The following is a 12,602-nucleotide window of genomic DNA, read 5'->3' as shown; positions in this document are numbered from 1 at the left end:
ACAGGTTTGGTTACGGATGGGTGATTTTAGGAGGGATATATCTCAAGAATCCATTGACCAAATGAGCCTACACTTGCACTACTAACTCTACCCTAAGATTTCAAGTGGTGTAAGCAATTTTGAGGGCCAATACAAGTATAAATGTGGATTTTAGAGTACTTTGGAAATTCAGCTCTGAACACAAAGCTCTGCTCAGTCTTAACTACGGTGCTGCAAGAGCCACCCTCATAATCCTTTTGAAAGTCCTCCCTCTCTCTCACACCCCCTTGTCCCCCATATGACATTCTGCTGACATCTTTCCCTTAAATCATCAGCACATCTTGGGAGCCTAACATCCCAAACCTACTCCTCTACTGAAAACATTGTATAACCCATGCTAATATGATGTAATGGCTGGATGTTTATAATTCTGCTAAAGCCTATGAATGAGTGGCCCTTGTGCTTCAGCTCAAGCAGCAGCGACTCATGCTTTTAGATCCAGACAATCCAACTCAAGTCATTGCTGCAAATGGTCCAGCCATCAGAAAAGGCACAATTCATTACCATGGGTTACACATTCCTCCTTGCCAAAGAAGCTCATCCCACAGTAGTTCAAATCCCAGTACAGGTTTGTAGGGACTGAATCTAGGACATTTGTATCTAACAACACTAAAGGACTAGGTCCATTAGCTCAGAAACAGCAGCACACTCAAACCTCTATATGTGGTCTATCCCCATGATGTTAGTGTGGGTTACATTTGCATCTTTTGAAGTCATCTCATGTCATAACTCCTATGGGAAAAGAACTAACACTCCACTATCCTAATTTAGGTCATCAGTAATATTGTGCCACTGTAACTCTTATGTCTGTAATATTCTTAATGCATCTTTTTTTTGCAGTAGTATTGTAGCTATGTTGGTCACAGGATATTAGAGAGACAAGACAGGCTAGGTGGAATCTTTTATTGGACCAACTTCTGTTGGTGAACGAGACAAACTTTTGAGCTACACAGAGCCCTTCTTCACCTTGTTTCTTTTTTGACATTCAAAACATTCCTTTTTAAACCTTAAAAAGGAGTCACACAAAACATGTTGCTGCAACTTTTAATAAGCATTTGCCCAAACTATTCAAAGCAAAGAATCACACACATTAATGTCATACCTCTGATTGCCTTAATATGTTTTTTAAAGGGTCCGAATAAAATGACACTGCAAAATTGTCATAAGGTGATTTTTAAATACTGTAGTTCTAAATCTCCTGGGGGCGGGGGGGTGGAGCTTTCCCTTTAAAATATCCTAGAAAATTCAAGCATTTCACAAAATACAATAAGCATTTGAAAATGATCCTCTAACTCAAAACAAAATTTGTATCAGACTTTTTCATCCTCACTAAAATGAAGAGTCTGGAACAAACCTTAACTTTTCTGTTCCTTCCACCCCAATCCACCCAAGACCTCCACCTTCCTGTCCTCTTCCCCAGTAAGCTTCCTTCATCTCACATGAGACTCCCTCCCATGCAACGCACTTCCATTCATGGGCCACTCACTTTCCTCCTGCCCCAATCCACACCCTCTTCCCATAAAACACTTGTTTTCTATTATATACTTCTCATCCTGACTCCTATGCTGCCTGCTCTCCCTGTCTTGATTCTGATCATGCTTCTTGACTCCTTAGGCAACATCATACGTCTTTTATCCTCCACTAGGAGGAATAGCTTCTTTTGGAACTGAACTGTTGCAAATTTAAGAAACCGTAATATATGACGTGAATAATCCCAAAAGGAATCCCAAACTGGTTTCCAATAGTCAGAATGTAGCTAATGTAGGACAAGGCTGGATTTGTTTCCTTTTAAAACAGATTCTAACAGTGGCAGAACAAGGCAGAAATCTGTGCTCAAAGTTCCTGAGCCAGATTCTGCTCTGTTACACTGATGTAAATGTGGAGTAATGCCAATGATTTTAATGGTGTTACTTTATATTCACACCAGTGTAACTGAGAGCAAATATGGGCCACTGTGTATAAATAGCTCTAGCTGAAAGCATAACAAAGGCTGTATTGTGCTATGCAAGGCAGAGGCAATAAACAAATTCAAAAGACATCTAGAAGTAGGGGTTTGAGTGGTCTGGTGGGAAAGCAAGAAGGTGGGATTAAGATAAATTAGATTGGGTTGCCATGTTGGGCTGGACAGTCCCTTCCTGTTCCTATCAGCTCTTACAACTTTTAAAACATGCACTGTTACAAATCAGGATTTTGTACCGAACAAGCAAATCTTGTACATTTCAGACATATAGTATCCCTGCATCATAGCAGAAACACCCTTGTTAAAAAGAAACTTATTTGAATTCGGAATGTTTATTTCAAATCAGTCCCTGATACACGTGTTTAGATAGAGTACAATTTATGTGGAGTAATGGTAGTGAATCTTGATGTTACCAGGGAAGATCTAAGAATAAGGAGCAGGAATTTTCTGCAGTCTCCCCTTCTCTAAGTTCCATGGTATGGAGTCCAAATGATCAACTCCACTGCACCTTGATTCAGGAGTATGAGAATACACTCAAGAAACCACAGTCTTGCTTTTTAAAGCTAGGTTTACCAAAACACGATATGCAAGCTAATCTAATATCTTTGTTGCCAAGATCCTCTGATAGGAAGAAAACAGTTGCAATTTCTAATACTGACTCTGGCTCCCCCTTACAAATTGATTGAGCAGCTGCCAATTTGGATAATTTAAACTTGTTCATTGTAAGCCACAAGATGGAGATCTCTGGCAGAGCAGGATCGTAAGGAAGTCTTTTACCCAGCCTAATGTTACTATTAACACTTTGAGCCATTGCATCAAGCCAATTTTTATGTTTGTTTTTTAAGTTTGGTAGAAATGTCACAAGTGGAAAAATGAAGTAAAGAGCACTGGTTAGCCACAGAACTGGACACACCTGGCTGCAAACCCACCAAAAGAAACTGACTTCATTAGTACTAGCAGCAGCGGAGTAAAATTTATATCTGAAAACTGCCTGCACCAGTAGAATTGCTGAGGCCAAAAGCTCTCTGTCTGTTTTTACAGCTGTGTCATGTTTTGATTCCTGACTCTTGCTGACACTCTGGAGTGCTGAAGGAGCCCAGGCTCCAGGGTCCCAAAAACTTTGCAGCTGAGATTCAGATCTCAGAGATCAGTTTATGAAATAATACAAAGTCAAACTGGAGTTGGAGCTGATATAAATTAGTAGTAAAAATGCAACATGTATTAATTTAACAGCAATGATCTAGCATTTTTAAGAGCAGACAGCAAATTCTAAATACACTGATGCCAATTCTGAAATATAAAACAATGTCCATTTTCTGCATCAGTTGTATTAACTACAGGTTACGATACATGAAAGGGGGTTGGACCCCTGAACGTCCCTCTCTCAAAACGTACCCTCTCTCTTACTGATTTTAGACAAACTGCCTTTTAAAAATAACCTGACCAATGGAAGATTTTTATATTTTAATGAGTGCACATGCCCGAAAGCCTCTTAACAGAAGAATACAGTTAAAAATGTCCAAGATTAAATTAATGAACTGATCTGTTTTCTGCTTATCAGTCAGGTAGCTACATCAATCACCTACTCCAGAAATTTGTACCCAGCTCTCCTCAGCCTTCTCTAACCAACCAAAACCTACCTTAGACTTGCATCTGAAGAAGTGAGGTTCTTACCCACGAAAGCTTATGCTCCCAATATTTCTGTTAGTCTTAGTCTTAAAGGTGCCACAGGACCCTCTGTTGCTTTTTACAGATTCAGACTAACACGGCTACCCCCCTGATACTCTACCTTAGAGAAACAAGGTATATGAGGTAATATATTTTACTGGTCCAACTTCTATTGGTGAGAGAGACAAGCTTTTGAGCTACACACAGCTCTTCTTCAGATCTAGGAACGATACTGAGAATGGTCACAGCTAAATACAAGATCGAACAGATATTCAGTACATACTCTACGGGTCTATTAGAACCACCGGGCTAGAAGGGACCGCAAGGATCATCTAGTCTCACCCCTGCCAAGATGCAGGATTTGTTGTGTAAACCATCCCAGGCCTGGTCTACACTACGGGTTTAGGTCGACTTTAGCAGCGTTAAACCGAATTAAGCCTGGACACGTCCACACAACGAAGCCCTTTCTTTCGACTTAAAGGGTCCTTTAAACCAGTTTCTTTACACCACCTGTGACGAGGGGATTAGCGATAAAACCGGCCTTTGCGGGTCGGAATTGGGGTAGTGTGGACGAAATTCGACGTTATTGGCCTCCGGGAGCTATCCCACAGTGCTTCATTGTGACCGCTCTGGACAGCACTCTCAACTCAGATGCACTGACCAGGTAGACAGGAAAAGACCCGCGAATGTTTGAATTTCATTTCCTGTTTGCCCAGCGTGGAGAGCACAGGTGACCACGCAGAGCTCATCAGCACAGGTAACCGTCATGGAGTCCTCCCAGGATCGCAAAAGAGCTCCAGCATGGACTGAACGGGAGGTACGAGATCTGCTCGCCATATGGGGAGATGAAGCAGTGATAGCTGAACTCCGTAGCAGTAAAAGAAATGGAAAAGTATTAGAAAAGATCTCCAAGGCCATGAAGGACCGAGGCCATAACAGGGACACACAGCAGTGCCGCGTGAAAATTAAGGAGCTACGGCAAGCTTACCACAAAGCCAGAGAAGCAAACGGAAGGTCCGGGGCAGAGCCGCAAACTTGCCGCTACTACGTGGAGCTGCATGCGATCCTAGGGGGTGCAGCCACCACTACCCCAACCGTGTGCTATGACTCTCTCACTGGAGAAACACACAGGGAAGACGGTTCGGGGAACGAGGAAGATGACGATGGAGGTACTGTAGGTAGCTCACAGCAGCAAGGAAGCGGAGAAACCGGTTTCCCCAACAGCCAGGATATGTTTGTGACCCTGGACCCGGAACCAGTAACCCCCGAACTCACCCAAGACCCTCAGGGCACACAGGAGACCTCTGGTGAGTGTAACTTTGTAAATATTTGTAAACATTACAAAAAAAAAAGCAAGCGTGTTTAATGATTACTTTGCCCTGGCAATCGCGGCCAGTACATCTACTGGAAAAGTCTGTTAACGTGTATGGGGATGGAGCGGAAATCCTCCAGGGACATCTCTAGAAAGCTCTCCTGGTTGAAATGGGGGGACATTCAGAGGCGCCCGTTCCTGCTCTTCTGACCAGAAATGTTCCCCGCTGTTAACCACGCGGTGGGGGGAGGGGTGAAGTGATCATCCCAGAGAATCGTGTGTGTGTGGGGGGGGGGGGGGGGGGGGGTTTACTTGTGTTTGTGCCGCATGTTAACCAGGAAACCGCAGCCCCCTCCTTTTACATTGAAACCCCATTTTAAATGGACAACCCAATTCATCCTTGATATGGGAAATGCGCTGCTGTTTGCAACCTTTCCCGCATGTTAAGAAGGTTAAAAAAGCCAAAACACTGTGGCCTACCATGGCTGCCTGCAAGCCGAAATATGCGACCTTGTAATGAAAGAGTGTACCCATTGTTCTCTAAAATGTGTCTTTTTTAACCACCTCTCCCTTCTCCTCCACCAGCTGCAAATGTTTCTCCTTCGCAGAGGCTCGTGAACATTAGAAAGAGAAAACGTAGGACGAGGGACGATATGTTCAGGGAGCTGCAGATGTCCTCCCACGCTGATAGAGCACAGCAGAATGCGTGGAGGCAGTCAATGTCGGAGATGAGAAAAGCCCAATATGAACGAGAGGAGAGGTGGCGGGCTGAATCGCGGGATGAACAGAGCAAGTGGCGGGCTGAAGACGATAGGTGGCGTCAGCTTGCAGACAGACGGCAAGAGGCAATGCTCCGTCTGCTGGAGCATCAAACTGATATGCTCGAGCGTATGGTTGAGTTGCAGGAAAGGCAGCAGGAGCAGAGACCGCCGCTACAGCCCCTGTGTAACCAACAGCCCTCCTCCCCAAGTTCCATAGCCTCCTCACCAAGACGCCCAAGAACACGGTGGGGGGGCCTCCGTCCACCCAGTCACTCCACCCCAGATGATCGCCCAAGCATCAGAAGGCTGGCCTTCAATAAGAGTTAAAGTTTTAAAATGCAGTGTGTCCTTTTCCATCCCTCCTCCCCCACCCATCCCAGGCTACCTTGGCAATTATCCCCCTACTTCTGTGAGGAACTAATAAAGAATGCATGAATGTGAAAAAACAATGACTTTATTGCCTCTGCAAGCGGGAGGGGAGGGTGGGGTGGGGTGGTTGGTTTACAGGGAAGTAGAGTGAACTGGGTCGGGGGGGGGGGGGTTGGAGGGTTCATCAAGGAGAAACAAACAGAAGTTTCACACAGTAGCCTGGCCAGTCACAAAACTCGTTTTCAAAGCTTCTCTGATGCGCACCACACCCTGCTGTGCTCCTCTAACCGCCCTGGTGTCTGGCTGCGCGTAATCAGCGGCCAGGCGAGTTGCCTCAACCTCCCACCCCGCCATAAAGGTCTCCCCCTTACTTTCACAGATATTGTGGAGCGCACAGCAAGCAGCAATAACAATGGGGATATTCTTTTCGCTGAGGTCTGAGCGAGTCAGTAAGCTGTGCCAGCGCGCTTTTAAACGTCCAAATGCACATTCCACCACCATTCGGCACTTGCTCAGCCTGTAGTTGAACAGGTCCTGACTCCTGTCCAGGCTGCCTGTGTACGGCTTCATGAGCCATGGCATTAAGGGGTAGGCTGGGTCCCCAAGGATCACGATAGGCATTTCAACATCCCCAATGGTCACTTTCTGGTCCGGGAAGAAAGTCCCTTCCTCCAGCTTTCGAAACAGAGCAGAGTTCCTGAAGACGCGAGCATCATGTACCTTTCCCGGCCATCCCACGTTGATGTTGGTGAAACGTCCCTTGTGATCCACCAGGGCTTGCAGCAGCATTGAAAAGTACCCCTTGCGGTTTACGTAGTCGGTGGCTTGGTGCTCCGGTGACAAGATAGGGATATGGGTTCCGTCTATGGCCCCGCCACAGTTTGGGAATCCCATTTCAGCAAAACCATCCACTATTGACTGCACGTTGCCCAGAGTCACTACCCTTGCTATCACCAGGTCTTTCATTGCCCTGGCAAATTGGATCACAGCAGCCCCCACCGTAGATTTGCCCACTCCAAATTGATTCCCGACTGACCGGTAGCTGTCTGGCGTTGCAAGCTTCCACAGGGCTATCGCCACTCGCTTCTCAACTGTGAGGGCTGCTCTCATCTTGGTATCCTGGCGTTTCAGGGCAGGGGAAAGCAAGTCACAAAGTTCCATGAAAGTGCCCTTACGCATGCGAAAGTTTTGCAGCCACTGGGAATCGTCCCATACCTGCAGCACGATGCGGTCCCACCAGTCTGTGCTTGTTTCCCGGGCCCAGAATCGGCGTTCCACGGCATGAACCTGCCCCAGTGACACCATGATTTCCACATTGCTGGGGCCTGTGCCTTGTGAGAGGTCTATGTCCATGTCAATTTCCTCATCACTCTCGTCGCCACGCTGCAATCGCCTCCTCGCCTGGTCCGGGTTTCGCCTTGGCATGTCCTGGCTCTGCATATACTCCAGGACAATGTGCGTGATGTTCATAGTGCTCATAATTGCCGCGGTGATCTGAGCCGGCTCCATGATCCCAGTGCTAGCTATGGCGCCTGGTCAGAAAAAAGGCGCGAAAGTAGTATCTGATGGACCAGGAGAAGGAGGGAGGGCGGGAGGGAGGGAGGGCCGAGTGACGACATGGCGTACAGGTACAGGAACAGGGAGAAACACAAACAACTGTCACACAGAATGGTCCCCCCAAAGATTAAACTGAAAACCCTGGGCTTAGCAGGCCATTGATTTCACGGAGGAAGGGGAAGCAAATGAATACAGAACAAATCTATTTTTTACATCTTAAGCTGGCAGCCGACGGTGCAGCATGAGTGATAGCCTCTCCAGTACGATGATGACGGTTACCAATCATAAAATACCATCATCTGCCAAAAGGCAAGGGGCTGCTGCTGTGTAGCAATGCAGCCCCACGTCTGCCAGCCCCACGTCCACCAGCATCCAGCATCGCCCTCGGCCTCTTCTGGGTGCTTAGCAGACAATACTGGGCAATTGGCAGAAAATAGTATATTACGACTGGTAGCCATCATCATCGAAACAGTAGCATGTCTGCCCAGGTGGCCATGATTGACAGCCACACCAGTACGACGACGATGGGTACCAGTCATAATATACCATCGCCTGGCAAGGGGCTGGTGCAATGCAGCCCTACGGCTGCCAGCCCCACGACTATCACTCATGCTACACCGTCTACCGCCAAAAGGCAGTTAGCAGCTGCTGCTGTGTAGCAATGCAGTCCCACGTCTGCCGGCACCCAGAGGACATATGGTGACGGTGAGCTCAGCTGAGCTGAGCGGGCTCCATGTTGTCTGCACAGGTAACCCAGCTAAAGAGGCGCGAATCTATTGTCTGCCGTTGCTGTGACGGGGGAGGGAGGGGCCTGACGACATGTACCCAGAACCGCCCGCGACACTGTTTTGCATCATCCGGGCATTGGGATCTCAACCCAGAAATCAAAGGGGCGGCGGAGACTGCGGGAACTGTGGGATAGCTGTGGGATAGCTACCCATAGTGCAATGCTCCGGAAGTCGACGCTAGCCTTGTACTGTGGACGCGGTCCGCCGACTAGAGCACCTAGAGCATTTTATTGTGTAGACACACACAATCGGCTGTATACAACCGATTTCAATCAAACCGGCTTCTATAAATTCGAACTAATTTCGTAGTGTAGACATACCCCCAGACAGATGCTCTCCAGCCTCCTTTTGAAAACTTCCAGGGAAGGAGCTTCCACAACCTCCCCAGGCAGTCTGTTCCCTTGTCCTACTGCTCTTACTGTTCAAGGTGAAGTGGCCCATTAACACCCTATAGCAGTGGTTCCCAAACTTGTTCCGCCGCTTGTGCATGGAAAGTCCCATGCAGGCTGGGCTGGTTTGTTTACCTGCCACCTCCGCAGGTTCCGCCGATCGCAGCTCTCAGTGGCCGCGGTTCGCTGCTCCAGGCCAATGGGAGCTGCTGGAAGCGGCGGCCAGTATGTCCCTCGGCCCGCGCCGCTTCCAGCAGCTCCCATTGGCCTGGAGCAGCGAACCACAGCCACTGGGAGCCGCGATTGGCCAAACCTGCAGACGCGGCAGGTAAACAAACCAGCCCGGCCTGCATGGGACTTTCCGTGCACAAGCAGCGGAACAAGTTTGGGAACCACTGCCCTATAGTCGTAGGACAAAAACGGGGGTTAGTGGGTTACAGATTGTTGTATGATCAACACCCCCCACAATACACCTTTCAAGATCCATGGGTCCTATTCATGTCTATCACAATATGTGCTGTACCTAACCCAGTGCACTAAATGCCACAACAACAACTATGTGGGTGAAACCAGACAATCACTACACTCTCAAATGAACTCCCACAGGAAAATGATAAAAGACAACAATACCATACACCTGTGGGTGAACACCTTTCACAAAGTGATCACTACATATCTGACCTATCAGTCCTCATCCTCAAAGGAAACATTCATAATCCTTTCAAAAGATGAGTCTGGGAGCTTAAATTTATAACTTTGATATGGTTTTAATAAAGACACTGGCTTATTACAACAATCTGGAACCCACTAACCCCCCATTTTTGTCCTGTGACTGCCGGGCTGTTAATGACCACTTTACCTTGAATTGTCCCATAGAATATATACTAACTACTTATGCTAAACTATCTGGAGCCTCTGATAGGGTCCCAAAACTCAGGCTGCAGCCCCAGCCCGAATGTCTATACCATAATTAAACAACCCCTTAGCCCGAGACAGCTGGCACAGGCAGCTTAGGGTGTCTAATGGCAGTGTAGACATACCCTCTGAATATGTTCCAGACCTGAAGAAGAGCTCCATGTAGCTTCAAAGGTTGTCTCTCTCACTAACAGAAGTTGGTCCAGTAAAAGACATTACCTCATCCACTTTGTCTCTCTAATATCCTGGGACTGACACAGCTACAACAACACTGCACACAGAATCTACCTTAACAGCTATACATTACTGAACTCTTTACGCAATCCAGTGGAAGTTCAGACTGGTGGATTCCCTTGCAGAAATCCAGTTTTTAAGACAGAGACATAGTTTCCTTTTCTCTTCAGGGCTGCACAAAGGTGGACTAGCAAATTTCATACAGATGCAGATTCTCTTTTGACCCAGGAAACCGTACTCTCTCATGGAATGAGCTTTAATTCGCAAGAGGTAGTGGAGACCCTCCCACCATTTATGCCTCCTTAGAACAGGAATAAATCCATCTGTTTGAGAGTGAAAAGCTGACCCTCTAGACCTTTCTCAAATGTCTAGACCATGACAAACTAAACTTCTTAACCTCCTGGGAACAGTGCATGAGATACTTCAGGGACCTAAAAGCATGCTGTGATCTTCCCTTTATCTGAAGTAAGGCAGGACAAAAAGGCCAGAATCTGAAATTCACCTTGGAAGTAGTTACTCAGAAATCAGAAAGGAATATTTAACGAGGAGGGCTGCCATGATAATTATATTTTTGGTGGCTTCCAATGAAACCCAGAAAAAGCTAACAAGGTAAAAGCTCAAAAAGGGAAAGCGAAAGCTGATAGAAAGAGTAGATTAAACAATCTAGGACAAGACAATTGACTCAGGCCTGACCAGGAGATTTGCTTTGGCTGGACAGCATCTTGGAATTAAGCAGTGCAATCCAATAAAAGAATTTTCGGCATCTCCTCCAATAGTCTCTAAGGTCAAAACTTGGTCCTTGTGGTTTCTCAAGACTGACTTCATTCTCCACTTCCTCCCGGAGGAACTCCAGAACTTGGGAAACAGAACAAGACCTATCTTGCATGCCCTGCAAGGGCGTTTTTACAGAAAAAGCTCTAAGGATGAGAATATGGATTAGAGATAACAGACTTATGGGAGTTCAGACCAATGTCCATATTTAAGAATCCCTAATATCTAAGGGACATTTTTCATGAACCATGCTTTCAGATGTAATTTGACCCAGATACTGAGATAAATTTGACCCTATGCAAGATGCTCTGAAAAATGTCAAGCAGGAACCGTGTTCTCCAAATGTTAACATCAGAAGTTTCAAATACCATGATCAACAGAGCTAGTAGGAGGAAAGCATATTGGGTCTTCCCCAATAGAATGAATCCGATGCCCAGGCCAGAATCTGGAAAACCTCTGAACCTGTTACAAAACCTGTGAAGCTTGGATTTCTCTGTTGTAGCAAAGTAGTCTACAGAGGGAATCCCTCATTTTGCATCCGAAGAAGTGGGCTGTAGTCCACGAAAGCTTATGCTCTAATAAATTTGTTAGTCTCTAAGGTGCCACAAGTCCTCCTGTTCTTCTTTTTGCGGATACAGACTAACACGGCTGCTACTCTGAAACCTCATTTTGAGTAAACTGCCGTGAACTTCCCCATATCCAATCACCAGTCTCTAAGGAGGAGGATCTGATGACAGAGCCAGTCTGCCGAAGACAGACCACCACTAACTCAGTTAGCTGGTGTGGTTCTGCCAATCTTGGGGATATTACTATTTGAGCCACTGTCTTACTCTTGGTGCTTCCATGTTTGTTTATGTACACGACTTACTGAGTTGTCTGTGAAGACCAGAACTGATTGGCCCTATGGCTGTTTCCACGAGACCAGGAGAAAAAAATCTTATTGCTCGCAAATTCAGATTTACTGTGAAATTTTTTCCTGCCTGATTCAGATGGCTTGATTAGGTTAAGAGTGAACTATGGCTCCCAGACTTTAAAAATGACTACCCGCTAATGAAGATCCCCAAGAGGCAACCCTGACTTCCAATCCCACAGTGAGTATCACCAATGAAAGAACTGCCTTATGGAGGCTGGTGAAGAAAACCTCGGATTCCACCTGGAAAACAATGGCCTCTTTACCCTTCTCTGGCAGAATGAAAGGGTCATAAAAACAGCAGATCAGGCCATTGAAGAACATTGCTGGTGGAGGAGAATTACCTGGGTGCCACAGAGCTGGTGTAACAGCTCTATATCACTCTCTCACAGCATTGGAGGGTTTCAGGAGCATTGTTGGAGGGGAAGGGACATGGCTACAGTACCACTGGGCTCTGGCTATTCTCAGCTGTTGCAATGGCTCCAAGTTAGAAACCTCAAACTCCTGGGGAATCAAGGTAAAGGTTTAGACCAGAACATGCACCATCATAAGTGGGGACAGAAACCCTCTGAACCCCTCTATCCTTACTTTAGAGAGTTCCTCCACAGAGCCTTTGAAGAGATGTGTGACAAGACGAGAAAGAGCTCCTCCCTTTCCCCCACTGCCCTCTCACCCAGGTGGCAAAAACGGCAGAATGAACCTGCCACAGAGGCACATTAACGTCCCCTTCTTCTCTCTGCATCTGCTACTGTCATCTAAGGGCATAGCTACACGTACAGCACTGCAGCGGCGCAGCTGTACCAATGCAGCTGCGCTGCTGCAGCACATCTGGTGAAGATGCTATATGCCGATAGAAGAGAGCTCTACTGTCGGCATAATAAAACCACCTCCATGAAGGGCAGAAGCTATGTCGGTGGGAGAAGCTCTCC

The 12,602-nt window shown here is 46.7% G+C and overlaps 2 protein-coding genes across 4 annotated transcripts in view; one reads left to right on the top strand and one right to left on the bottom strand.

Moving 5' to 3' along the window:
- The window catches only part of LOC101953908 (ubiquinol-cytochrome-c reductase complex assembly factor 1), a 95,149-nt gene that overhangs the window by 36,892 nt on the left and 45,655 nt on the right, over positions 1–12,602 (bottom strand). The gene's annotated exons all lie outside the window — the stretch shown is intronic.
- Positions 4,266–6,186, top strand: LOC135975491 (uncharacterized). The gene is made up of 2 exons (XM_065566599.1): positions 4,266–4,974; positions 5,565–6,186. The coding sequence occupies exons 1-2, from the start codon at positions 4,434–4,436 to the stop codon at positions 6,065–6,067; spliced, it is 1,044 nt and encodes a 347-aa protein (XP_065422671.1). The 5' UTR covers positions 4,266–4,433; the 3' UTR covers positions 6,068–6,186.

The sequence above is a fragment of the Chrysemys picta genome, chromosome 13, assembly GCF_011386835.1.
Source record: "Chrysemys picta bellii isolate R12L10 chromosome 13, ASM1138683v2, whole genome shotgun sequence".
Classification (NCBI taxonomy): Eukaryota; Metazoa; Chordata; order Testudines; family Emydidae; genus Chrysemys; species Chrysemys picta.
The sequence above is the reverse complement of the archived record's forward strand: the minus strand, read 5'-3'. Positions and strand labels throughout refer to the sequence as shown.